The sequence below is a fragment of the Trichosurus vulpecula genome, chromosome 6 (genome assembly GCF_011100635.1).
Source record: "Trichosurus vulpecula isolate mTriVul1 chromosome 6, mTriVul1.pri, whole genome shotgun sequence".
Lineage (NCBI taxonomy): Eukaryota > Metazoa > Chordata > Mammalia > Diprotodontia > Phalangeridae > Trichosurus > Trichosurus vulpecula.
The window spans coordinates 163,083,566-163,109,478 of NC_050578.1; the positions used below are offsets into that span (position 1 = coordinate 163,083,566).

Sequence of the window (25,913 nt, forward strand, 5' to 3'; positions counted from 1 at the left end):
TTAATGATACAGAACATTAAAGCATTCCCAATGGAAAATACCGGTGATAAACAGAAAATTTGACTGCCAAATACAAGACTCCAGCATAAAAAGAGAAATTAAAACATGAAAATCATAAAAGACTCAATAAAGTTAAACTGTTTAGATTCCTATGTGGGAAGATGATACATGTAACTCCTAAGAACTTTATCAGTTAGAAGTTTCTATAAAGACAAAGGGGACAGGTGTGAGTCAGTTATGTTGGGATGATATAAAAAAAAATTAAGGGGTGAGAAAGAGAAATGCACTGGGAGAAGGGGAAGGGAAAGGAAGAATGGGGAAAATTATCACATAAAAGAGGCATGAAGGGAAGAGCTTTTAACAGTGGAGAGGAAGATGGGGGTAGGAGGGTAGTGGGCAGCCCTTGAATCTTACATTCATCTTAATTAGTTCAAAGAGGTAAGAAAATACACACACACACACACACACACACACACACACACACTCTCTCTCTCTCTCTCTCTCTCTCTCTCTCTCTCGTATAGAAATCTATCTTACCCAGCAAGGAAGTAGGAGAGGAAGGGGATAAGAGAAAGGAAACAAAGGGGCAATAAAAAAGAGGGGGAATTAAGGGAAGCAAAACAGACCTGAGGAGGGACAAGATAAAAAGAAGAAAGTAGGATGGAGAGAAATACATAGTTACTGATAATAACTGCGAATGTGAATGGAATGAACTCACCCACAGGAGTGGATTGCAAAATGGATTAAAAACCAGAATCCAATGATATGTTCATAAGAAATGGAAAAGACACACAGAGTTAAAAGAGCTGAAGCAGAACCTATTATGCTTCCGCTAAGGTAAATAAGGCAGGGGAAGCAATCATGATTTCAGACTAAGCAAAATTAGCAAAAAGAAAAAAAATAATAAAAGTAAAAAAAGAAAAATATATGAAGTAATATAAAAAATTTTATACTAAGTTTCTTTGATAGAAGAAGTCAAATTTATAAGAATACAGGTCATTCCCCAATTAATAAATGGTAAAAGGATATGAACAAGTACTTTTCAGAAAAATCAAAGCTATTTATAGTCATACGAAAAAAATGTTTTAAATCATGATTGGAGAATGCAAATTAAAACAACTCCGAGGTACCATCAGATTAAGTAATGTGATAGAAAAGCAAAAGGATAAATTCTGGAGAGGATGGGAAAAAATAGGGACACTAACGCACTGCTGGTCGAGTTGTTAACTGGTCCAATCATTCTGGAAAACTATTTGGAACTATGCTCAAAGGGCTATAACACCGTGCCTATCCTTTGGCAATACATCACTATTATAATCTGTATCCTAAAGAAATAAAAGAAAGGTGAAAAGGATATATTTGTACAAGATTATATAACAACTCTTTTGGTGGTGGCAAAGAATTGGAGATTGAGGTGACACCCATCAATTGGGGAATGGCTGAATAAGCTGTCATATATGATTGCGATGGAATACTAACTACTGTAGTGTAAGAAATGAGAAGGGGATGGTTTCAGAAGAACCAGGGCAGATATATATGAATGGATACAGAATAAAATAATCAGATCCAAGACACTGTCCATAGTAACAGCAACAATGTAACAATGATCAACCATGAAAGACTTAGCTACTCTGATCAAGACAATTCTGAAGGGCTCGTGATGCTATTCACCTCCAGAGAACTGATGAACTGTGAACGCAAATTGCTTTTTTCCCACTTTTTCTTGGGGGGGGAGGAGGGGCGCAACATGACTAATAGGTTTTACATGATTTCGCATGTCTAATTTTTCCCCCCATTTAAAAGCATTTTTTCCCAATCACATGTAAAAAGTTTTCAACATTCACTTTCTTTAATATATTTAGTTTTCAGCACTGATTTTCACAAGAGTTTGAATTACAAATTTTCTCCCCATTTCTACCCTCCCCACCCCCCACTCCAAGATGGCGTGTATTCTGGTTGCACTGTTCCCCACTCAGCCCTCCCTTCTATCACCCCACTCCCCTCCCATCCCCTTTTCCCTTACTTTCTTGTAGGGCAAGATAAATTTCTACGCCCCATTGCCTGTGTATCTTATTTTCTAGTTGCATGCAAAACTTTTTTTTTTTGGTTTTTGAACATCTGTTTTTAAAACTTTGAGTTCCAAATTCTCTCCCCTCTTCCCTTCCCACCCTCCCTAAGAAGTCAAGCAATTCAACATGGGCCACATGCGTATCATGTATAACCCCTCCACAATAACTCATGTTGTGAAAGACTAACTATATTTTACTTCTTCCTAACCCATCCCCCTTTACTGAATTTTCTCCCTTGACCCTGTCCCTTTTCTAAAGTGTTTGTTTTTGATTACCTCCACCCCCATCTGCCCTCCCTTCTATCATCCCCCCCTTTTTTTTTATCTTCTTCCTCCTCCTTTCCTGTGGGGTAAGATACACAATTGACTATGTATGGTATTCCCTCAAGTCAAATCTGATGAGAGCAAGATTCACTCATTCCCCCTCACCTAACTTCTCTTCTCTTCCTACAGAACTGCTTTTTCTTGCCACTTTTATGAGAGATAATTTACCCCATTCTATCTCTCCCTATCTCACTCTCTCAATATATTCCTCTCTCATCCCTTAATTTGATTTTATTTCTACTAGTTATCTTCCCTTCATCTTCAACTCACCCTGTGCCCGCTCTCTCTCTATATATATTATATATACACATACATATATACATACAGACACACATATACATATATATACATAAACATATATATGCATATTCCCTTCAGCTACCCTAATACTGAGGTCTCATGAATCATATACATCATCTTTCCATGTAGGAATGTCAACAAAACAGTTCAACTTTAGTAAGTCCCTTGCAATTTCTTTTTCTTGGTTACCTTTTCATGCTTCTCTTGATTCTTGTGTTTGAAAGTTAAATTTTCTATTCAGCTCTGGTCTTTTCACTGAGAAAGCTTGAAAGTCCTCTATTTTATTGAAAATCCATATTTTGCCTTGGAGCATGATACTCAGTTTTGCTGGGTAGGTGATTCTTAGTTTTAATCCTAGCTCCATTGACCTCTGGAATATCGTATTCCAAGCCCTTCGATCTCTTAATGTAGAAGCTGCCAGATCTTGAATTATTCTGATTGTGTTTCCACAATACTCAAATTGTTTCTTTCTGGCTGCTTACAATATTTTCTCCTTGATCTGGGAGCTCTGGAATTTGGTGACAATATTCCTAGGAGATTTCTTTTTGGGATCTATTTGAGGAGGCGATCGATGGATTCTTTCAATTTCTATTTTGCCCTGTGGCTCTAGAATATCAGGGCAGTTCCTCCTTGATAATTTCTTGAAAGATGATATCCAGGCTCTTTTTTTGATCATGGCTTTCAGGTAGTCCAATAATTTTTAAATTATCTCTCCTGGATCTATTTTCCAGGTCAGTGGTTTTTCCAATGAGATATTTCACATTGTCTTCCATTTTTTCATTCCTTTGGTTCTGTTTTATAATATCTTGATTTCTCATAAAGTCACTAGCTTCCACTTGCTCTAATCTAATTTTTAAGGTAGTATTTTCTTCAGTGGTCTTTTGGACCTCCTTTTCCATTTGGCTAATTCTGCCTTTCAAGGCATTCTTCTCCTCATTGGCTTTTTGGAGCTCTTTTGCCATTTGAGTTAGTCTATTTTTTAAGGTGTTGTTTTCTTCAGTATATTTTCCAGTATTTTTTTGGGTCTCCTTTAGCAAGTCATTGACTTGTTTTTCATGGTTTCTCTTCCTAATTTTTCCTCTACTTCTCTAACTTGCTTTTCCAAATCCTTTTTGAGCTCTTCCATGGCCTGAGACCAGTTCATGTTTTTGTTAGAGGCTTTTGTTGTAGGCTCTTTGACTTTGTTGACTTCATCTGGCTATATGTTTTGGTCTTGTCACCAAAGAGAGATTCCAAAGTCTGAGACTGAATCTGGGTGCGTTTTCGCTGCCCGTCCATGTTCCCAGCCAACTTACTTGACCCTTGAGTTTTTCAGCAGGGTATGACTGCTTGTAGAGTAAAGCGTTCTATGTTCCAAGCTTGGGGGGATGCGCCAGCTCTGCCACACCAGCACTCCTCCTTCCCCAAGAACCCCCAACCTGGACTGGACTTAGATCTTCAGCAGGCTGTGCACTCCTGCTCTGATCTGCCACTTAACTCCTCCCACCAAGTGGGCCTGGGGCCAGAAGCAACTGCAGCTGTAGTTCTGTAGCTGCACCACCTCCGCTGCCCCTGGGGCGGTGGCTGAACCACAAACTCCTTTTTTCACTCTGTCCCCAGCAGCTTTTCCCACTAACCTTCTCTGTTGTCTTTGGTGTTTGTGGGTTGAGAAGTCTGGTAACTGCTGCAGCTCACTGATTCAGGGCGCTAGGGAACGCTCCCCCTGTTTCCTGGTCTGGTTGGTCTGCACGGCCCGTGCTGGGCTCTGCTCCACTCCCAGCTCCGTGCACGAAAGATCTCACCCAGCAACCATCCAGGCTGTCCTGGGCTGGAGCCCTGCTTCCCTCTGCTATTTTGTGGGTTCTGCCTCAACATTCACTTTCATAAGATTTTGAGTTCCAAAATATTTTTCTCCCTCATGCCTTCCTTCGCCCTCCCCAAGAAGGCAAGCAATCTGATACAGACATCACACGTATAACTGATATACTGCTTGCCTCCTCAATGAGTGGGGTACAGTTAGGACAGGAAGAAAATTTGGAAATCAAAATTTAAGAAAACACATATTAAAAATAAACAATAAATCTTAAAAAAACCCCTATGTTAGATAGAAATCAGATTTGAATACACCAAGAATTATTTTTTGAAATAAGTTTCATAATTAAATTTCAAACCTAAATTCCTCATGCCACAATTTTAATTCATTTCTAAAAACCTACCCTTTGTGTAAACACAAAACTGCTGTAACTATTGGCACAAGCATTCTAATTTTCCATCATTAGTTTCTCCTCCAAGTTGTTTGGGAAAAGGTAGATACAAACGTAGTGTCCAGTTTTAGCATGTCCAACTGGCTGATCAGACCAATACAAGGTTGTAATGCTCTACCACAGGTCAGGCACAAATAGTCCATGTGAACATTTGGGGTAGATTCTCTAAATTTGTGCATCCTGCATTTCCTTCGAGCTGTTTCAATTCTGCTTTGCTCATAAGAGCACAGCACCTCTGAGGTGTGCACGCCATGCTGAGCAGTCCTGTGCCAGTGTCTCTCATGTCATACAAACAATTCCAAAGTTCTTGAGAGACCTTGAGAATGTCCTTGTATCGCATCTATACTGAATCAAGAAAGACTTAACTGTCTAGGAATGTAAAGATGATAGTTCCACCATGTACTCATCCCTGATCAAATCACATTTGGAATACTGTGCTCAATTCTGAAAACATTATAGAAGAACATTCAGCGATTGGTAAGGGATCTCAGGAGGAAGTGGGGGATATTAAATATATAGCAGAAAAGAACCGAGTGATATTTAAAGAGGAATTTTACTTGTCATGTTTTGTTCTAGACAACAAACTTGGGAACAAAAGGTAGAAATGGGGAAGATGCAAATTTAATTTGAGTTTAGTTTGAAAATTTTAGTGCATTTAGAAGGTACCAGGTTCCTCCTCTTGATGGTCTTGGAGCAAAGGATGAACCACCAGCTGTATTATAGAAGAACTACTGTACAAATTAACATTAAACTACACAGCCTCTGTGATCTCTTACAATTATGATTAGTACAAAATTACAAGTACAAGTACAAAATTTCTTTAAAGACAATTTTCCTTTGTAGTTATAAAAGATTATATAAATGAAATCTGAGTAAAACTAAACATCTTAGAAAAAAAGTGATTCTTTTTATTACAGATAATTGGACCCTATGCAACTTACTTGTGTACAATTGTTACCAACTCTTCCACAGGATTGCCATTTAACAGAATATCCATTTTTACAAGGTCTGCAGTTTGATATCCAGCATCTTCATAATCAAAACTAATGGAGGAAACAATTATATGGTCAATGAACATTTTTTATTTTCTACCAAACAAGAAACAAAAAGGAAAAAACAATATTGAAATATCTGGCTTCATATTAAAATATTTAATCTACAACTCTAGACTAAAGGGGCACCTAAGAGGTACTGGGGAAATAAGTTTTTATGAGACTGTACACAATGCTTCTACTGAACTTAATTCAAAAGCTGTTGCAGGATAAGGTGTGGAGCTGGAAGGGAACTTGGTTCAAACATTTCACCATATAGAGAAGAGAACTGAAGGCCAGGTAGTAAAGAGCCTGGGTATGATTTAATCCAAGCCCTCTGACTTCCTTGCTTTGTCTGCTAGGCCTTCTTTGCTACCCCAGTGTCATTGCCATAAACCTTCCACTCATCTTAGTTTTCTATGAAGGCCACATCAGACATTGGTCCACAGAGCCAAAGGAGAGGTTCCATACTGGAAGAATTGGGGGCTGAATAATCAAATGTCTAAAAGCAGTTTGGTAGATAGAGCAAAACATAAACATGTAACAAAAACTTCTGAAAATTGAATTTCTAACAAAAGATGTTAGTGTTGGTGTGGGAAGTGTCATATGGAAAGACACAACCATTCTGGAGAACTGTTTGAAACTATGAGAAGAAAGAGATTAAAATGTCTATTCTATACCCCTTGATCCAAAGATTCATTGTTACATCTAGGACAATTCTCTTGCTAAGCAATGATAGAAAAGTTTCATATCTACTAAAATATTTACAGCAGCACATTTCATAGTAACAAAGATGCAAACATAATAGATGCTAGACAAAATGTAGTACACAAATGCAATGAAATATTACTATGCTTGTAACAAATACAGAGGACTGGAAGACACATAAACTTTTGGAAAATAAAGCTCAACCAGAAAACCAGAAAACAACATACCTAATGACTACAACAATTAAAGAGATGAAACAAAACAATGCTATATCATATTACCCAAACTTGGTCCCAAAGAGCTGTTTCTCATCTTTGTAGAGGTGGGGACTATGCGTCAATACTGAATGTTTATTAATGTTTATTTGCCAGGTGTTATGCTAGGTCCTCAGAGCACAAATTCAACAAATAAACAACTCTTGCTAGGAAGAGGCTTACATTCTAATATGGGAGATAAGTACATATCCACATATATACAAAATATAATGACAATTATCCAGTTATATATGAGTTTAATACAAGACAGTTTGAGATGAAGAGTACTACAACTGAGAGATCCTGAAAAGGCTTCATGCAGAATGTAGTCCTTGAACTCTATTTTTAAGGATGTGAGGGAATTCTGAGGTGGAGGGGATGAGGATGAGTATTCCTAACACCATCTCCCCCCCACATGAACAGGCACTTGTCAGTGAAAATGCAAAGAAACAGGAGATAGAATGTCTGTCTGTCTGTCTGTCTCTCTCTGTAAAGCTTCTAAGTGTAAGGAAATCTAGCATGGAGCAGAGTGTTTAGCCATCTGTTTCTTAGGCAGCTTCCACCTTTGGAGGTAAAAACAAATGTTACTTCCTTCATTAGGGGCATAAATCATAGATCATGTAAATCTAGAAACAAGAGACCCAAGAGATCAGAGTCCAACTTCCACATTATAGAGATGAGGAAACAGAACCACCAAAATTAAGTGGCTCACTCTAGGTCACACATATAGCACTGATCAGAGGGAGAATTTCCATTGGATTAAAATGCATTGACCATGTTGTGATTTTGGATTCCAGCAGTTCAGATGTTTAGCTTTGTATTTAAACAATATAAAATGTCTTTTGTATATTTTCCACTAAACTATGCAGCCCATGAATCATAATTTGAAGCACCTTGCTATCTACTCTTTAGCTGGGCTGATAATTTGTTTTGACTGGTGGAGAATAGCAAAAATCTCTACTAGAAATTTTATGGGCTGGCACCCAGCATCAAAAAAATCCTTGTCCCTTCACAGTCTCCTCTTGCTCCCCACAAAACTAGTATTCTAAATTCCAGGCAAAGGGCTGACTGGTTGTTCACATCTACTAAATAATAGCATATCGTATCTAAATAGTGAAAGTGTTTATCCTGTTTTCCACAATTGAGTTTCTAAGGCTTTAAGTGATTTATCTAAGGTAACACAGCTTTTAAATTCTTCTGAGATAGGTCTCGTAGTCAAATATTTCTAAATCCTGTACTTTTTATTATATCATGCTGATCTAAGGGCTTTTTAGATGTTTTTAGGTCAGGATCTGCTTGTATATTTATAAATCTTAATTTTCAAATTTTATTTCAAGCTACACTATAAAAACATTTTCTTAAGCCGAGAATCAAGAAAAAAAGGCAAAATAATCAAGAGAGATTTTATAAAAATTGGAGGGAGCGGTCCATAATTACTCAAGACAATAATCTCATTTATTAGGAATTAATGGGAAATGAGACATTTTATATAAGTTCATTTTTCACTAACTAAATCCATCAATTTTTGAGGGAAATTTTAGATGCAAATTCTTCTAAAATGTATCATATATTCCTCTCATTGCTAAGTGTACAATGAGCATAACCTTTTCTTTGATATAGGATCATTACACTATGATGTACTGAATTAATTACTGAGCTGTATGGGACTACTTGCTCCTATAATAAAAGAGAGCAGTCTACTTTCAGCTTTTCTGTTTTCTCTGCTGTCAGTACTGGGACTTCTTGTTTTCTGTGTGCCTGCTCTAGCTCTACCCCATCCTAATTTGCTGCTTCTTGTACGCTGTTGACTAAGCCAGATAAGCCAAGCCATTTGGTAGAATTGTGGAGAAAGTGAGAGTACATAGGTTCTGACTGAAGACCTGACATATTCCCATAATCATACTGTACTGTTGGTGCACAAACTGACACTGATTTTAGCATTTTATAAATCAAAATTTAGATTCTCACCTGTGTTTTACGAAACTGAAACTGCCTGATAAGAAACACCTCGGATAAATAAAATGTTATTATGCTCCTAAAAGAAAATGTCTAAATTTACTTCTCACAAAAAAATACTTACCTAGCATATCCAGAAGAAAGAGATTTCAAGGAATCATAAAAATCCACCACAATTTCATTCAAAGGGAAGAGGTATTTAAGCATAACTCGATTCTGATCAATAAATACCATATTTTTTTGAACTGCCCTTCGAGCCTAAAAAATATAAAATATAGTAGTATAGTCACAAGACACTCAGATATTAATGAAAAAATATGTAAATCCCTCACTTAAAATTCCCTTTAAAATTCTAGTTTAAAAAAAAAACCTGATATGCAGAAAAATTCTATTAGCATCTTAATAACTTCAAAAATAGACATGTAATTCTGAAGTACAAGGGGCCTGAATTCCCTCTAGCCCGGCCTAAGGGTGATTAAATCACACTTCTTCATAATTCTATTAAGAAAGCTAGATTGGCTAAGATGGCAGAAAAGGAAAAGGACAAATGCTAGAGGGGACATGGAAAAATAGGTACACTAATGCATTATTGTTGGAGTTTGAACTGGTCCAATCATTCTGAAGAACAATTTGGAACTATGCCCAACAGACTATAGAACTGTGCATGCCCAGTGACCAATTGATACCACAAAGAAGTATGTGTCCCAAAGAGATCACAGAAAAGGGAAGATGACCTACTTGTATAAAAATCTTTATAGCAACTCTTTTTATGGTAGCAAAGAACTGGAAATTGCAGGGGTGCCCACTGATTGAGGAATGACTAAACAAGTTGTGGTATATGACTATGATGGAGTACTTCTGCACTATAAGAAATGACAAGCATAACTGGTTTCAGAAAACCCTGAGAAATCTTTTATGAACTATACAAAATGAATTGAGCAGAACTAGGAGAATGTTATCCACAGTGACAGCAATTTTGTAATGATAATCCAACTGTGAAAGACTTAACTACTGATCAATGTAAGGATCCAAGACAAATCCACCTCCAAAGAGAGAACTGGTGAACTCAAAGGGCAGAACAAAGTATATACTTTTTTTCATTTTTTCTTATTTTGTTTTCTTTTGCATGGCAATGTTTTCCATAACTTCACATATATAAATATATCATATTTCTTGCCTTTTCAAGGGGTTGTGAGTGAGGGAGAGAATTCTGAACTAAATTAAAAAAAAAAAACTAATGTTAAAAACTTTAAAAAATATAATTGGGAAATATTTAATGAAATAAAAATAGATTTAAGAATAATGATAATTATTTACATAGTGCTCAGAAAATTTATAAAGTGTTTTATACTTAAGAACTCAGGGAGGTAAAGTGTGACTCTCATCTACATTTTAGATTCAGAAATAGCTCAAACAGGGTAAGTCCAGTAACAGAGCTAGTAAAAGCATGAGGACCAGATTTTAAATCCAGGTGTTCCCGATTCTAAGATCCTAAGATTATATTTTAGAGCTAGAAGGGGACACAGAAGCCACTGAGTCCAATCCTCTTATTTTTACATATATGGACACTGAGGCATAGAGAAGTTAAATTACTTGACCACCGTGAATGGGTTCTAAGTGTCTTGCAGGATTGAAATTTAGGTCTTCCTGACCCTCAGGTCCAGTACTTTATCTACTTAAGGTTGAAATTTTTCAAGAGGAACTTTATTAGGAAACTAGGGGGGAAAGAGTATCGGGGAGAAGAGAATGTAAACAATTTATTGTGAATAAGTTTTTTTTTTCTTCTTTTGGCTTTGGTGAGAGTTGTCATTTTTATTTTAATCTTGCCTTAACCCTTTTTGGTCTCTACTCTTCAATGAAATTCATCTAAAGTTAATATCTAGGTTTAATCTTACCATATTCCACATGGCCTTAATACCTTGCACTTTCATTTTTAAAATCTATTTTCCTCATTTCTGCTTCTTATAGAAGTCACAAGTTTACTGTCATTGGTTTTTTTTTCCCCTAATTTTTACATGCCTGTATATGTCTCATTAAGTTTCTGGTTCTAGTGTGAGGGGTAACATCAGCTTTCAGATCATTTGCAGAGTGAAGATAACAGACATCAAAATGATCATGGTCAGGTTACTTCATCTGCTCAATACTATAGGCTTTCACACTCCCCACTCACTGTCATCTCTACAAGAGTGACTTTACTAAAATCCTATCACTAAAGTTTGAAAGCAAAATATACATGCAGTTATACCAAGTAACTACTGACATTTACAAATCATTTAAGTTTTACAAATAACTTTACATATATAAATCAGTTGAATCCCATAACTCTATGACAGAGTATTATATTTTATATATAAATCTCATTTTATAAATGAGGGAGCTTGGACCCAAAAAAGTTAAGTGATGTGCCCAGGATCACAGAGTAAATGTTAAAAAAGTGAGATTCAAACCCAGGGCTTCCAAGTCCAGTGTTTTCTCCATTATATTACACCACCTGAACAATAAACAATTATTCTATCAGAACAAGGTTTCTGATATTTTATGTCACAGTTGCTTTCAAAGTTTTCAATCAATACATTTATGAGCAAATTGTATATTATTTTGTATAGCAAATAAAAACATTTATTTTGCATATTGTTTAATTAGATAAAGTAATAAAGAGTTAAGCATTTAATTGTATTATGTGTATACCAGGCAAAGTGTCATTATTTTTCCAGTGTATTCATCCGGTGTTATAATGGTACCCAAAACAACTGGCTCCAAATACTCTGCTACTTTTGACTTATCAGGAAACTGGGCAGGATTGATGATTGTAATTTCCTTTTCTCTATATTCCTGAAAATGGGGAAAATCAATGACTGTTAAAAAATATTTCCAAAGTATTCTCATAATTTGAGTTTATTTCTCAGAATTTTGCATTCTTTGTTAGAATCATTAATATCTTGGAATAAAATGAATGCTAGACTTGAGTCCTGGTCTGCAACTTATTTATTACCTGTGTGACCTTAAGCCAATCAGTTAACCTCTGTAGGTCACTTTTCTCACCTGTCAAAAGTGGAAAGTTGGTCTAGAGTATCGGTGAGGTCTCTTCCATTTATAAAGCCATGATCTTATGATTCCTGGAGTTATCAGTTGGCTGCTTTGCTTATTACTCAATACTAAATCCCAAATTTATGATAATTCATTATTAATGATACCTACACATAACACACATACATCCACACACAAATATTTTAAAAGTACCATAAACTATTCATACCTTCTATGTATAAAAAAATGAAAAGTAAAGTGTATTATGATATAAAATTTAATTTGTCCTCTGCAATAGTCATGCAAATGATTCTCAACCGGATTTAACTTTTAACAGCAAGGCATGAGTGTTTTGCTTTTGCCCCTCAGTCCAGATGTGTAGTTAATATGGTGAATTAGTATATTTTAAAATCTGTAAGTCTCAGTTGCTACCTGTAGGTCTAAGACAAAATATTAACTACACTGTTTGCCATGTAAAACCCTTTTACAATCTGGATTGAGCCTACTTTTTTTCTGACTTATTACACTCTGTCATATATACACTATCCTCATATACTCTAAATCCCCATCAAACTGGGCTACTTGCTCCTCCCTGTACTACATCTCCTATCTCTCATTTCTTTGTATAGGCTGTCCCTATCCCTGGAACATTCTCCCACTTTTTACCCCTTGAACCCGAGCTTCCTTCAATGATAAGGTCAAATAATACCACTGGCAAGAAACTTCTCCTGATTTCCCTGGTTAAGCATTTCACATCCAAAAGTATCTTTTATTTATTTGTATTTACTCTTCTGTGAATATGCAATTGCCCCTCTTTGGAATATAAGCTCCTTGAGGTTGGGGCTTCTATCATTCTTCTGTATTTATAACCCAAGCAACTGACAATAAATGCTTGATGATAACTGAACTGTTTTGGATATATCCTCCATCGACGCAAACAAATAATCTGCCTGTGTTACAATCTGAGAGAAAAGCCTTGAGCCTCTTGAGAACTTGAGTCAACCAACCATGGTAATATATTTAGTATTTATCACTGAACCCAGGTCTTCCTAATTTGGAGGCCAATCATCCAGCCACTGCTAGCACTCAAGGTGAATATAGAGCTTTACTATATTTATAGACTACAAGGTAAAATTTGCTCAAAAGAAAAAGACTGTAATTCAAAAGGAACTTACTGCTTATACTGTTGACTTGGTAAATTATTGTTCTCTGACATGTTTTTCATTTTTTACAAAAACAGCAAATGTCAGCCAAAAAAAATTATTAATTTTTATTTTCAATTACCATTTCCACTTAAACACTATTTTCCTAGGCAAATCTACATTTTCCCCAGTAAAAGACTTCAATGAAGAATACTTTTATGGAATGCATGGAATTGTTTTAAAAGTAAGTACAAGGCCTGTATTAAACTGTTAGGAAGAATTCTTGGAACTTTGCTCTTCTATAATTAATAGTAATGTGATAACTGTTCCTATTCTTTATTTTACTGAAAAGGAAGACAAAGCTAATTTGCTCTTCATAAGTTACTGTTCAAAATTGACTTTACATCTCCAACTATTACAGTGCAGAATATAGAACTATACAGGTTACAGAAGTACTATTAGCTTCAAGATTATAAAGTTTATGTACCTTTATTAACTTTGCTGATGAAAGAACAGCTTTATAAGGGACAGTAGGTGTAGTCAAAATAACAGAAGCATTATATTCTTGTTCCAGCCGTTGATTAAAAACCTCCATATGTAGAAGGCCAAGAAACCCCAACCTGGAAAAAAATCAAAATAAAATTATGTCACTTCAATTGTATATGCCTTAATGCTTGTTTTGAATATTACTTGAAAACATTTTTTTAAAAGCAATCAACTTATCCCACATATCCAATTAAGTTGCCAAATCTCATAATTTCTTTCTCTACAACATCTTTTGTCTATTTCTTTATCTCCACTCATATGGACACAACTTTAGTTTCAGATCCTTTTCACCCTCCCTGGGCTATTCTAACAGACTTCTAATTAGTCTATCTGCTTCCAGTCTCTTCCCTCTCTAATCCATCATCCACAGAGCTGTCAGGGATGTTCCTAAAGCAAGTATTTGTTATGTTGTCACTTCCCAGACTCAATAAACTCTTAATGACTCCCTATGATGTAGAATCAAATATAAACCCCTAAATTTGGCATTTAAAGGATTTTTGCAACTTGGCTTGAACCCAACTTTCCAGCTTTTTACAAATCACCCTCCTTTACCTATTCTTTATCACAGCCCCAAGTGGCCTTCTTACTGTTTCTCACACAGAATATTCCATCTCCCAATTCCATACCTCTGCAGTCTGTCAACCACATGTACAAGAGAAATGCACTCTTTCCACACTGCTGTCTCTAAGAACCCCAAATTTTTTTCAAAAGGTCAGATGAGAAGACACCTCCTATAGAAGGTTGTTTCTGATAGCCTCCCCCAGCTTTTAGTACCTCCCCACAAAATTACCTTGTATTTAGTGTGTATACTGTATGTGTACATATTATCTCCTCTTACAGAACACAAGTTCCTAAAGGGCAGGGTATAATCTTTTGTCTTTGTATTCCTGGTACTTCCTTCACATAGCTCAAAGCACACAGTCAATGATCAATAAATGCTTAACCAATTAAAATTCTGAATAAAAATAAATGGATAATGAATCTCACCTCCAACCAGCACCCAAGGCAAGGCTACTATCCCGATGTACTGTTACACTGGAATCATTTAGTGTCAGTTTTTCTATAGCACTCTTCAAATTATTATATTCAGACTGGTCTATAGGGTACATTCCTGTGAAAATATTTGATGACACATTTCATGTACCATATCAGGTCATACTACCACGCTTTACCCCACAGAGTTAAGACAAAGCTATATACATTAATCCTAAGAATTTATCATCACAACCTTTTTCTCATATTTCATTAGACACAAATATTCTTCAACCATTGCCTGGAAATATGTAAATAAAGTTACACTAGAATGTCTAACTTTAGTCACTAGCATCCTGCTGATCAATGATCATAAAGCATTCACCATCTACCAATTAAAATATTTTTGCAAATGCCAAGGAAATAAAACTTGGGAATGAATTCTTATAAAAATGAAACACTGAAATTCACGGAGATTATAAAGAAGATATTCTACAACAAATGAATTTGTATCAGTCTCTAAAAACAGTTGTGAGGAAGTTTTTTGTAAATTGTCAAGTACAATGTGCATTACGTTTATAAAGAATAGTGAAAACTAATGTAGCTGACTCTTGATTCTAGCAAAAATGGGAACAGGTAACTGCTCCAAACTACTGACAGTATCCTGAAATACCTGTTTCATTTAAAGATCAACATTTCCTTAAAAATCACTGTGGACTTAATCTCTAAAAACTAACCACATCTTAAGCTATTTCATTAGGTAGAACAAAAATCTGTTCAAATAATGGTATTAACTTAAAATGAATAGTTCATATAGCATAAGTGGATACTGTACTTATGGAATCTGCCATAATTATTCTTGCTGCATAGTATATATTGGGAATAAAAAAACTCTGCTCTAATTTTTCAAACTTGTGAACTCCTCACCTGCAAAAACCATTGGTTTCGCTGACTTAAACCCAGTCAAGGGTTCCACTGGTTGTTTGTGTAAATATAATGTGTCTCCTATTTGAGCTTCAGTGACATCTTTCATCCCAGCAATCAGATAGCCCACCTGTCCTGCATATCTAAATAAAATTAGTATTATGTGGAAATAATATTGATTGTTTGTTTCAAGTATACCCCCACTGTTGCAGCTCAATTCTTTACATTTATAACCACTAGCTCACCTATCACAGGAAAACCATCTTATTTCAAACCCAAACCTTTTCTTTTTGTAAACAATCAATGGCTTGATTCTCAAGGTCTGAAGTAGGTCTACATGCAGAAGTCTTCAACTGGGCAAAATCCTCTAAGTCCAATTTCCATACCTTTGAATAAGCCCACTGTTTCCTTTTTCCAATTGAACAGAATGAAAAAAATATCTAAGATATTGAGAATAATTGCAAAGATGACTTGTGACACTGACCTCTCCCTTTCCAGAATATAAAAATAATGGAACCCCCATCAAGGCAAAAAGAAAACCCACTATGATTTATTAAATAAATCCTAAAGCATTAACTGAGGCATGCAGGGCTAAGTAATTTTTCCAAGTTACTATTCAGTGTCAGAGTCAAGACTGGAACCCAGGCATTCCTGACTTTAAGCTCAGCATTTGAGTACTTGATCCATCACACTATACTGCTTCTCTCCATTGGGAATTGATAATGTTGCACATTAAGTACCGTAAAAAAAAAATCACAACTAGCCCCCATCTTTTTTCCATATACATGACTTATGGGAGAGAGAAACAAACAGACAAAACAAAATGCTATAGATTTGGTCCAAAAAAAAGGGGGTGGGGGAGGGGTAGAAAAAAAAAAGGCAAGTTCCTAGATATATCCTGGGCTGATATTTAATAAAGAACACTACAAGACACTTCCATAAATACAGCTGTGATAAGTAATTTGATGGGAAGTTCATAGAGCTGATTCATCTGTACATACAATTTTTCAAACAAAAAGACACTGAAGCAGGTCTAGAATTGGAGTAAGATTGTGACAAATTACATTTAGGATATCAGCTAGCACCTTAAATACTGCATACTAATTTCTGGGAAATTATTAGCTATAGAATCAGAATTAATAGCAGAGAAATGGAATTTTAAAGAGATCATTCATCCAACCCAATTCCAACATTTTTCATTAAATGAGGAGTTTTTAAAAGATTAAATAATTTGTAAAATACAAAATCCTACTACAGCCTCAGTCTTTTGACTGCAACTCAATGGTACTACATTAAGCTGTCTTTAAGAATTTCTCCAAACATTCTGGCTTAATTTTTAAAAAAAATTTAAATGCTGTATCACAAAAATAAATTAGTCAACACTAGGTTAAAAAATTTATTAAAAAATGTATACTGAAAATTCAGTTATTTTTACAGATAAAAATTATCAAAACTATTTGTAGCACTGATTACTTACAGTTTCTGAGTTAGTTGTTCATCTGGGCTCAGAATTCCAACTTCATTAACTTCATAAGTCTTCCGTGTATGAGCAGATACAATCTTATCTCCTTTGGAAACAACGCCATCAAACAGCGCTATATTAGCTATCACTCCTCTATACTGGTCAAAGGTAGAATCAAATACTAAAGCCTTCAGGGGATTTTTTCGACTCACTTTTGGTCTATGAAACATGAAAAATAAAAAAAAAACTCCACCATATATACACATATAGGTATGCAATAAAAAAATATGCTAAAGATAAAAGGACTGGACTTATGATTTCAAGGAACTTCCTCTATCAATACAAGTTAGCAATTACTCTGTAGCACTCTTTTAAAGAGGATAAAACAAACACTTACGGAGCTATCCTTTCAATGACAGCCTGAAGTACTCTTTCTATATTTGTTCCTAGTTTAGCAGAAATCTAAAGAAAATACAAAAAATAAAATTTTAAAAATAAGACAAAATATCTGTGACTGTATGGCGTTATTTATTAAATTTGTAATATCTGAAAGAATATACAGCTTATTTGTAAAATATGAAGAAAGACTGTAAGTATCACCTCTTTATGAGAAATAGTGGAGGAAAAATAATCTATTAAAATATATAATCTGAAATACAATGGAGTTAGTGCATCCTAAGAACATTTAATTATAAAATTTGGATGACAAAAGAAAAATGTGAAGAACTAATAAAGATTTCTACAATGCAATATTTTTCCATCAATGACAGTAGAACATTTGGACTCTAACATCAAAGACTCTAATGTGCTGCAGAGGATAACAATAACCACCAACCCAAATCTTTATAAAAGAGAAGCCATTTTTGAGGCAAAACATAAGGAGATAATCTTTCACAAATGATGCTATATAAAAGACCTCATCTTTCTAGGCACTTAATTAGCAGAAGGTAAGAGAATATAACAATCTACTACGCTTGTTGACTACAAAAAACATTTATTTTTGGTATAAACAAACTGGATCCTTAAAGACTCTCCTCCGATAAGGTATCTCATACGCTAAGGTATGGCTGTACAATGATAGAAGCAACATGAAAATTTGATTACTGTAATAATCTGTATAAAGGGAGGCATACAAAAAGATCCATGCCGGTGCTAGAGATGTCTGTTTTTGTCACAGATAACATACACTACACAATTAAAAAAAACTTCATTACATATAGTAAGATTTTCCAAGCACCATTTGCAGATGACAATGCACTTCAATTAAGCCATCTGAATACTGCCTTGTTGAGCTTCCTAAATGAGATCTAAAATTACTTAACAGTTCAATATAACAATCCACAGGAAAAAAACAAGTAGATGAAGAATGCAAATTTTCTATGCTGTAGTTAAGTCTTTTGTTTCTTTTTCTTTGAGAGGGGAAGGGTGGACAATTGGGGTGAAGTAACTTCCCCAATGTCACACAGCAAATAAGTGTGTCAAGTGTCCGAGGCCAGATTTGAACTCAGGTCCTTCTGACTCCAGGGCCGGTGCTCTACTCACTGTGCCACCTAGCTGTCCCAAAACCCATATTTTAATACCAAATATTCTTCCTGTGATGCCATCAGTCTGAAAATGATGAATTCCAGAAGCTCTAACCAATCAAAATTGCAGGTCACTCAAAATGCAAAGGACAAAGTAGCATATTACATTCTAAAAATGACACGCTGGAAATGGTATTTCCAGTGGTATTTCTGGAGCAGGGTTTACAAAACTTGATAGAGTGTTAAAATCTGACAAAATTTGTAAAACTTGAGTACAGCCTATCATTTTTGTTGTTTTTCAAATGTATGCATATATACAGCCACACTTTTCTTTTCAAAGAGTTTTAAAATTGTGGATGCCCTATATTTAGAAAAATACCTTCTTTAACATCTATTCTTATTAATACTTTAAGAAATCACTTTCTCCATAATCTGTGAATTAAGTAGCAAAAATATGATCTTCATTTTTGCAGATGCAGTAAGACTCAGAGAGGTTATGTGACTGTCCCCAGGTCAAACATTAACTATGAGTTAAGATTTGAACCCAAATTTTCTGACCAGGTCAAAGTATTCTTTTTACTGTACCATATCATCAGATAGCGGCTCAATAATTTGGTTAGAATATCATGGAAAGTCAACAATGGATCAAATAATCAACTTGTCTCCAAAAATGTGAACATACCACTGAAACTATGAAAATATAACTTATTTTTTCCTGAAGTCAAAATCAAGTTAAAATCATGCCCACTTTACCCCTGTGGGAAAAAAAGTACAAATGAAAGAGCAAAAATAAATGTTTACCTTAATACATTCATCACTGGGGATATCAAACATCTTTTCGATTTGTTTTTCAACCCTTTCAGGGTCAGCATTCTTCAGATCTATCTATAAAACATTAATATTAAATCTCAATATACTAAAACATAAACATACTTACAGTTGCATGTTTGAGGAGATTTTACCTTTCTTTCCAAACTCAAATTTCAAAGTGCACTCACTGTATTATACTAAATATGCAAATTAACATTTAAAAAAAATTTTTTTGGTGGGGGCAATTGGGATTAAGTGACTTGACCAAGGTCACACAGCTAGTAACTGTGTCAAGTGTCTGAGTGTGCATTTGAACCAGGGTCCTCCTGACTCCAGGGCCCAGGCTCTACTCACTGCGCCACCTAGCTGCCCCCACAAATTAACATTTTAATACAAACTACGACTGAGTCCAAACTAAGCACTAGCAACATAAAAGACTACTTAGTGAACAACCTTCTAGCAATAAAATGTCTAAACTACCAAATTCTAAATTATAGGATAAAAATTAATGAGGTACTATATTTCTTTTTTAAATTATATTTTACTTATTAAATTATAAGGTATCTAATCTTCTCACTCCCATCCCTAAGTATTGCATTTTAAAAAGCTAAAATTTCTTCAAGCCTTGTTCAAAATCCACCTTTCTCCACAAAACCTTTCTGCATTTACTCAAATGGAACTTTTCTGACTTCTCCTGTTATGAGCTCCTATCACATTTTTCTCCACATTTACTACATCTTATCTCTCCTCATGGTATATAAGTTTTTTTAAGGGCAGCAAAAATGTTGATAAACATGTGAGCACCTAGTATGTTCCATCACCAAAAGCAAAAAGTCCCAGAACTATATCTACTCTGTCAAATGGAATTTACAATGCATTCTTTTTAAAACTTATCCCCCATATTAAAACATATAAACAAAATTTTACATTTTAGATTTATAATGTAAGGAGGTTATCCTATTTCTTAATTTTTAGATTAAAATAAAATAATATGCTCAGAAGCACTACATCATTTAGCACTTTCTTTTCTTTCTTTTTTGGTGAGGCAATTAGGGTTAAGTGACTTGCCCAGGATCACACAGCTAGTAAGTGTCAAGGGTCTGAGGCTAGATTTGAACCCAGGTCCTCCTGACTCCAAGACTGATGCTCTAGCCACTGCACCACCTAGCTGCCCCTAGCACTTTATTTTCAAATGTGAGTGTATGGATAACATCCTAATGCCTAGAGGAATTCTACATATATTAGTGGCTGAATGAAAACATTTTAGTCTTGCTTCTCCTATCAGACAATAAGCTTCTTAACAGCAAGGACACTTCTTTTATACAATACAGTGCCTAGTACAGTATGTGCACCTAGAAAGCAACGCATAACTACTTCTTAAGTGACTACAGGCAATTCATTTTCATTTAAACTATACTCCTTGGGGAGAGGAAGAGAAACACTTAGCAGGTATAATACTGGATATTTAATCGCTAAACCTGTCAGTTATTTTAAAAACACAAATTCGTACTTCTTGGAATTACCTTGTTTATAATAGGAATTATTGAGAGCTGTGCTTCAAAGGCAAGAAAGAAATTTGCTACAGTTTGAGCTTGAATACCCTGAAAACATTAAAGTAGACAAATTTACAAATACAGCTTACTATTCACATCAAAACTCAAATCAACATAATTTATGGTCCTTTATAAAATTAACACTAACATAACCCCCACTTATGAGCATTTTTGGTTTTTAGGGAGCTCAAATTGAGACGGAGCTGACAGCAAGGCAGAAACGTTGAACAGGTAGCACTGATCACCACCCCAGGAGATGGGTGGCAGTTAGCCAATCAAACATAAAGATAACAGCACAAGTAGAAACACAGGAATCTGAATGATCGTATTTCAATATAGCAAGAACCTTCTTAGTTTTGAGAAATCAATCTGGTCTGTTAACCTCTCTGGACCTGAGTTTCCTAATCTAACGATCAAGGGTTATACTAGATGATCTCTTAAATGTCTTCTTTCACTTCTAAAATTCTACAATTCTAAAAAGCCCAGATGATACCAGTGTCTGCTGGAGAATGACATATTTAAAAAAAAAAACAATATCATAAGTAGTTTACTAGATCTGATATTCCTTACAGATAGAGCCAGTCAGTGTCTTTGTATCTTCCTCCCGGCCTAGAACAGTGCCTTATATAAGATTAATACTTAATAATGACTTAAGAAGGCTTGTACTAGAAAGTAGTTTTGTTATGCTTCATATTTAGTTGTTGTTTAGTCTAACTCTTCATGACCCCATTTGGGGTTTTCTTGGCAAAGATGCTGGAGTGGTTTTCCATTTCCTTCTTTTACAGATAAGGAACTGAGGCAAACAGGGGTTAAGTGACTTGTCCAGGGTCACACAGCTAGTAAGTGTCTGAGGCTCGATCTGAACTCACAAGGATGAATGAGTCTTCCTGATTTCAGGCCCAGCACTCTCTACACTGTGCCACCTAAGCTGCCCTCAAAAAAAAAAAAAAGGCATTTTGTTGTGCAGTTATCTGACTGTATGTGCCCCACAGCAAAGATACTGGAGTAGTTTTGCCATTTTCTTCTCCAGTGTGTCTCAATTTACAGATGAGGAATAGAGGTTAAGTGATTTGTCCAGTGTCATATAGCTAGCAAGTGTGTGAGGTCATATTTGAATTCAGATCTTCCTGACTCCAGGCCTAGTCCTCTTATCCACTGTACCATCTAGTTGGCCTTCTATTCAGTAGACTAGAATAAAAAAAAGTTATATGGCATTTTAAATTTTGCAGAGTACTCTACATATATGATTTATTTGAGCCTCATGACCACCAACTCAACATATTATTATCCACCTTTTATTAACGAGGAAATGAAGCTCAGAGAGGTGATTACTTGTCCAAGGTCACAGAGTATCAGAAGAAGGATTTGTAGCTAAGTTGCCAAACATCAAATCTAACAATCTCTTCACTACACTACCCGGCAGTACTTCTCAATCACCTCCTGGGAAATTTAGCTATTTCTTTAAAATCTAACATTTTCCCAAATAATGATTTATCCATTTTTTTCTACTCCATGACTCTCAATGACACAGTCATTAAAGTTTTCAAAGTTTATGTTTCCAAAGTATGCCAGAAATAAATGTCAAATTATAAATACTTATGATCTTTTAGCCACCCTTGAGATTATAACCCAGATTATAACTGAAAAATGGGCATCACACCTTTAAAAATTCCCTCCCTTCACATTACTTTTTAAAACTTACAGAAATAGCAGCTATACATGTAAGCATATAAAGTCTAATTAGAGCTGATCTATTCAGTCACAAAAAAGTAAAAAGTCTTCTTATAAAAGATATTCTAAGGGAAATTTATAAATAACAAAAATCATTATTATTAAAAAATTTAAATGAAGTTTATACCTCATTTGCATCCACCACCAGTAAGACACCTTGACAAGCTGAGAGTGATCTTGATACTTCATAATTAAAGTCAACATGACCCTAGGAGGAAAAAAACATCAAAATAACTGAACATAAGATAAAATATTACATTCTAACTATGATTTGATTTTAACTCTGTCAATTAAACTTCGATTTATTTGTTAGTTATTCACGAAACAATGGTGACAATAAACAGAACAGTAATGAAACAAAAAGTTTAAGGCTAATTTAGATAACATTGTTAACAAACAACCCAGGATTAATGTTTAACTTACTGGTGTATCAATGAGATTTAAAAGGTATAGTTTTCCTCCATAATTATAAAAAAGAGATGCAGTCTGTGCTTTAACAGTGATTCCTCTTTCCCGTTCCACTTGCAGTTTATCAAGTACTTGTTTATTATGATCAGTTTTGGCAATTGTACCTAGTAAAGTAATTTGGTGAAAATTTTTATTAGACGATAACAACACTGAGTTTTACAAACCATCTTTGACTAAGAGTTACATTATGCAAAGACATATTCAAACTCTTCACCTAAGTTCAATTCTACATGATAATGAAATATACTAAATGAGTCTTTCATAGGCCAATAAATGTGACTAAATCAACATTCAAACATTTTGAAAATATACATATTAATGATTGTGGCTAAGGAATAAAAGCAAAATAATAACAAATATGAAAAATCAGTCTATGAATTGCTGGTGCCAAATTATTTAACTGTCAAGTGTCCATTCCACATAAAAAGAATTCACACACCTGTTAGTTCCAGAAGTCTGTCAGCTAGAGTACTTTTGCCATGATCCACATGAGCAATGATGCCAAAATTTCTAATATTTTCCACAGGAAATTTAGACATATCCAGCCTTTCCTAGAAAGGTACAAAAAATAGGAAACTCATGAATATTTCAGTGAAATGATTTTACTTACTGTATTTCCAGATTAAACTAATCCAAACTACTCTTACTTTCATTCTAACATAACTTTCATAGAATCCTTTTTGTCTTTTAGTCTTTTTTATTACACTTTTCACAATAACAAAAAAAAACAAAGTTACTAGGATTTCTAAAAGAATTTATCCAATAAGTGTCAGAATCATGTGCAAACGTGGAGGTAAAAGTCTACTTTTACATCATTTCCCTCTGCTTACTAGGAGAAATGGTAGGTCTGGGGACAACACATTTTCATGACTTTTACTTTTAACTTACCACTCCTATTTAAATATACATTTCCTGTCACTTAGTCTAAGCTTTGTCAGATATAACCTATATCAGATACTAAACTTTTTATCTCCATTCAAGCTGATCTTAATATTGAAATGCAACTTTATTGAATTTGAATTTTAAAAGATAGCTGCCATACGTTTAATACATAGCCTTATTTTCCCACAAAACCTTGATTTGCTTCTCATAAGGATTTTATTTAATTTCGAGTTATAGCTGAACTGTAGCAACCCATAGGAAAACCTTTCTTTTTTCATTTCTGTTACACTCGTATCACAGCGTGGTCTCGGGAATATGGATTTAGAGTGCTAGGTTCAAATCCTGCTTGACATTTGTTATCTATATAACCTTGGACAAATTCACTGCACTTCTGTGGTCTTAAATTTTCTCCTCTGCAAAATGCTGAGATTGAGGCAAAGTGATTTCTAAAAACTCCCTTTCGAGTCTAAATCCCACGATCGAGGCAACGTTTTGTTATAAAAGGCCGAATGGGGATACAGTTTAAAGCAGCAGTGACTTCACCATCTACACAGAGAACCAACAACCACCCGCCCTGTGATTTAACACAAATTCCTGGGAGAAAGCCAGGAACCGTTCCTCTAGCCCCCCTCCCCGGTCCCTCTGGGCTTCCAGCCCCGGACCCCGCTCGGCCTCACGCCCGCCCAGCCCAACCCAGCCGCCCCCGAGGCTGCGCGGCGGTCACCGTCCGGTTCGTGGTGCTATAGGGCCTGAAGGGGGTCACCCAGAAGGTGGGGTCCTTTTCCAGACACTGGGAGAAGAGAGAGGCCCCGCCAGCCGCCGACAATCGGCGCCGAAGGGCCCCCAGGGCGGCCTGAGCCACCCAAGCCCAGCGGCGCCTGGGTCCTGGTTCTATGAGGGCCAACATCGCTCGGGCCTCCTTCGCGCTTCGCTCTCAGGAGAGGCCGGGTCATGGAGCCACGTCCATCCAGTCTGACGATCACCGTGGGGTTCTCCAGAAGGAAGATCTTGGCCCTGGAACTTGCCCCTTCCGGGCCTGTGGCGTCCCTGAGCAGGTCCCAATTGACTAAGTACCACCTTCCTGCACCGGAACAGGTACCCGCGGTTCCTTCGAGAGAACGTGACCCCGCGCTACGTCGTCACGCCGCCCTCAGCGATGGTTCTGACGTCCTCACGCCACATTCCGTCTTCTTGGGGTCCTTGCGTCATCGCGTTCTCACGCAGGGTCCGCCTTCTCTTTTCAGAAAAAGCCTATTGGCGGGTGACTTGTGAATATTCTCGTTCTCTTGTTCCCACTTTATTCGCGTTACTTGTCCTGGCATTCCTGGGGAGGGGGACAGGGACGGGGGAGCGGACTGAATATTGTTTTCTCGCAGAACTCCCCAAATGGCCTGTGTCATTTGGATTACATCCTATGCCCTGAGGCGCTTGGAACTTGCCTGGAGGATAGCTCCGTTCCCCACCCCAGCGTCTAGGACAGGAACACGTGTTCAGGTCATCTTTCGGTCCTTGAGAAATCTTTCCCTTTACCTTCCTCCCTGCCTACGGGGTTCCAGGATCCTCCTCCCACAGAGACCTTTACACGCAGCCTCGTTTTCTTTAGTAATCCCTCAGCTCTTTGCCGTCTGGATTCTCTCCAAATTTATCAGAGTATCCTTAAAGGCTAAATGCAATATACTTTTTCTCAGGCCCTTCTCCTTTACAGCCGGATTGCTTTGAAACACTCAAAACAAACAAACAAAAAAAAAACCAAGTTCTGCCAATACATGGACTACTTGCGTAGAAAGTGAAAACCGAAAGCATACCGGGAGTCCCAGCATCCAGGAGGGTCGATAGAAGCCCAGCCACTCATCAAATTGCTAAGAATTTTCTGTATAAGACATCCAAAGGGTCATCCAGCTTTGCCTGAACACCTCCTCGGAGGAGGAACCCACTGCTTAAGGCAGCTCAGTCCACTTTTGTACAACTAACTAACTGTTGGTAAGCTTT

General features: G+C 36.1%; 1 protein-coding gene across 1 annotated transcript in view; it reads right to left on the reverse strand.

Moving 5' to 3' along the window:
* Nucleotides 1-25,067, reverse strand: part of GUF1 (GTP binding elongation factor GUF1) — a 30,435-nt gene extending 5,368 nt beyond the window's left edge. Inside the window, exons 1-14 of the mRNA XM_036762845.1 lie at nucleotides 24,649-25,067; nucleotides 23,482-23,593; nucleotides 22,998-23,146; nucleotides 22,702-22,782; nucleotides 20,814-20,891; nucleotides 19,282-19,365; nucleotides 17,355-17,419; nucleotides 16,973-17,176; nucleotides 15,499-15,638; nucleotides 14,587-14,710; nucleotides 13,541-13,673; nucleotides 11,573-11,716; nucleotides 9,009-9,142; nucleotides 5,877-5,978 (exon numbers count right to left, since the gene is read on the reverse strand). Of these exons, the coding sequence (XP_036618740.1) occupies nucleotides 5,877-5,978; nucleotides 9,009-9,142; nucleotides 11,573-11,716; nucleotides 13,541-13,673; nucleotides 14,587-14,710; nucleotides 15,499-15,638; nucleotides 16,973-17,176; nucleotides 17,355-17,419; nucleotides 19,282-19,365; nucleotides 20,814-20,891; nucleotides 22,702-22,782; nucleotides 22,998-23,146; nucleotides 23,482-23,593; nucleotides 24,649-24,831 (1,733 nt within the window). The 5' untranslated portion in view covers nucleotides 24,832-25,067. The remainder of the gene's footprint in view (nucleotides 1-5,876; nucleotides 5,979-9,008; nucleotides 9,143-11,572; nucleotides 11,717-13,540; nucleotides 13,674-14,586; nucleotides 14,711-15,498; nucleotides 15,639-16,972; nucleotides 17,177-17,354; nucleotides 17,420-19,281; nucleotides 19,366-20,813; nucleotides 20,892-22,701; nucleotides 22,783-22,997; nucleotides 23,147-23,481; nucleotides 23,594-24,648) is intronic.
* Between the last annotated feature and the right edge of the window lie 846 nt (nucleotides 25,068-25,913).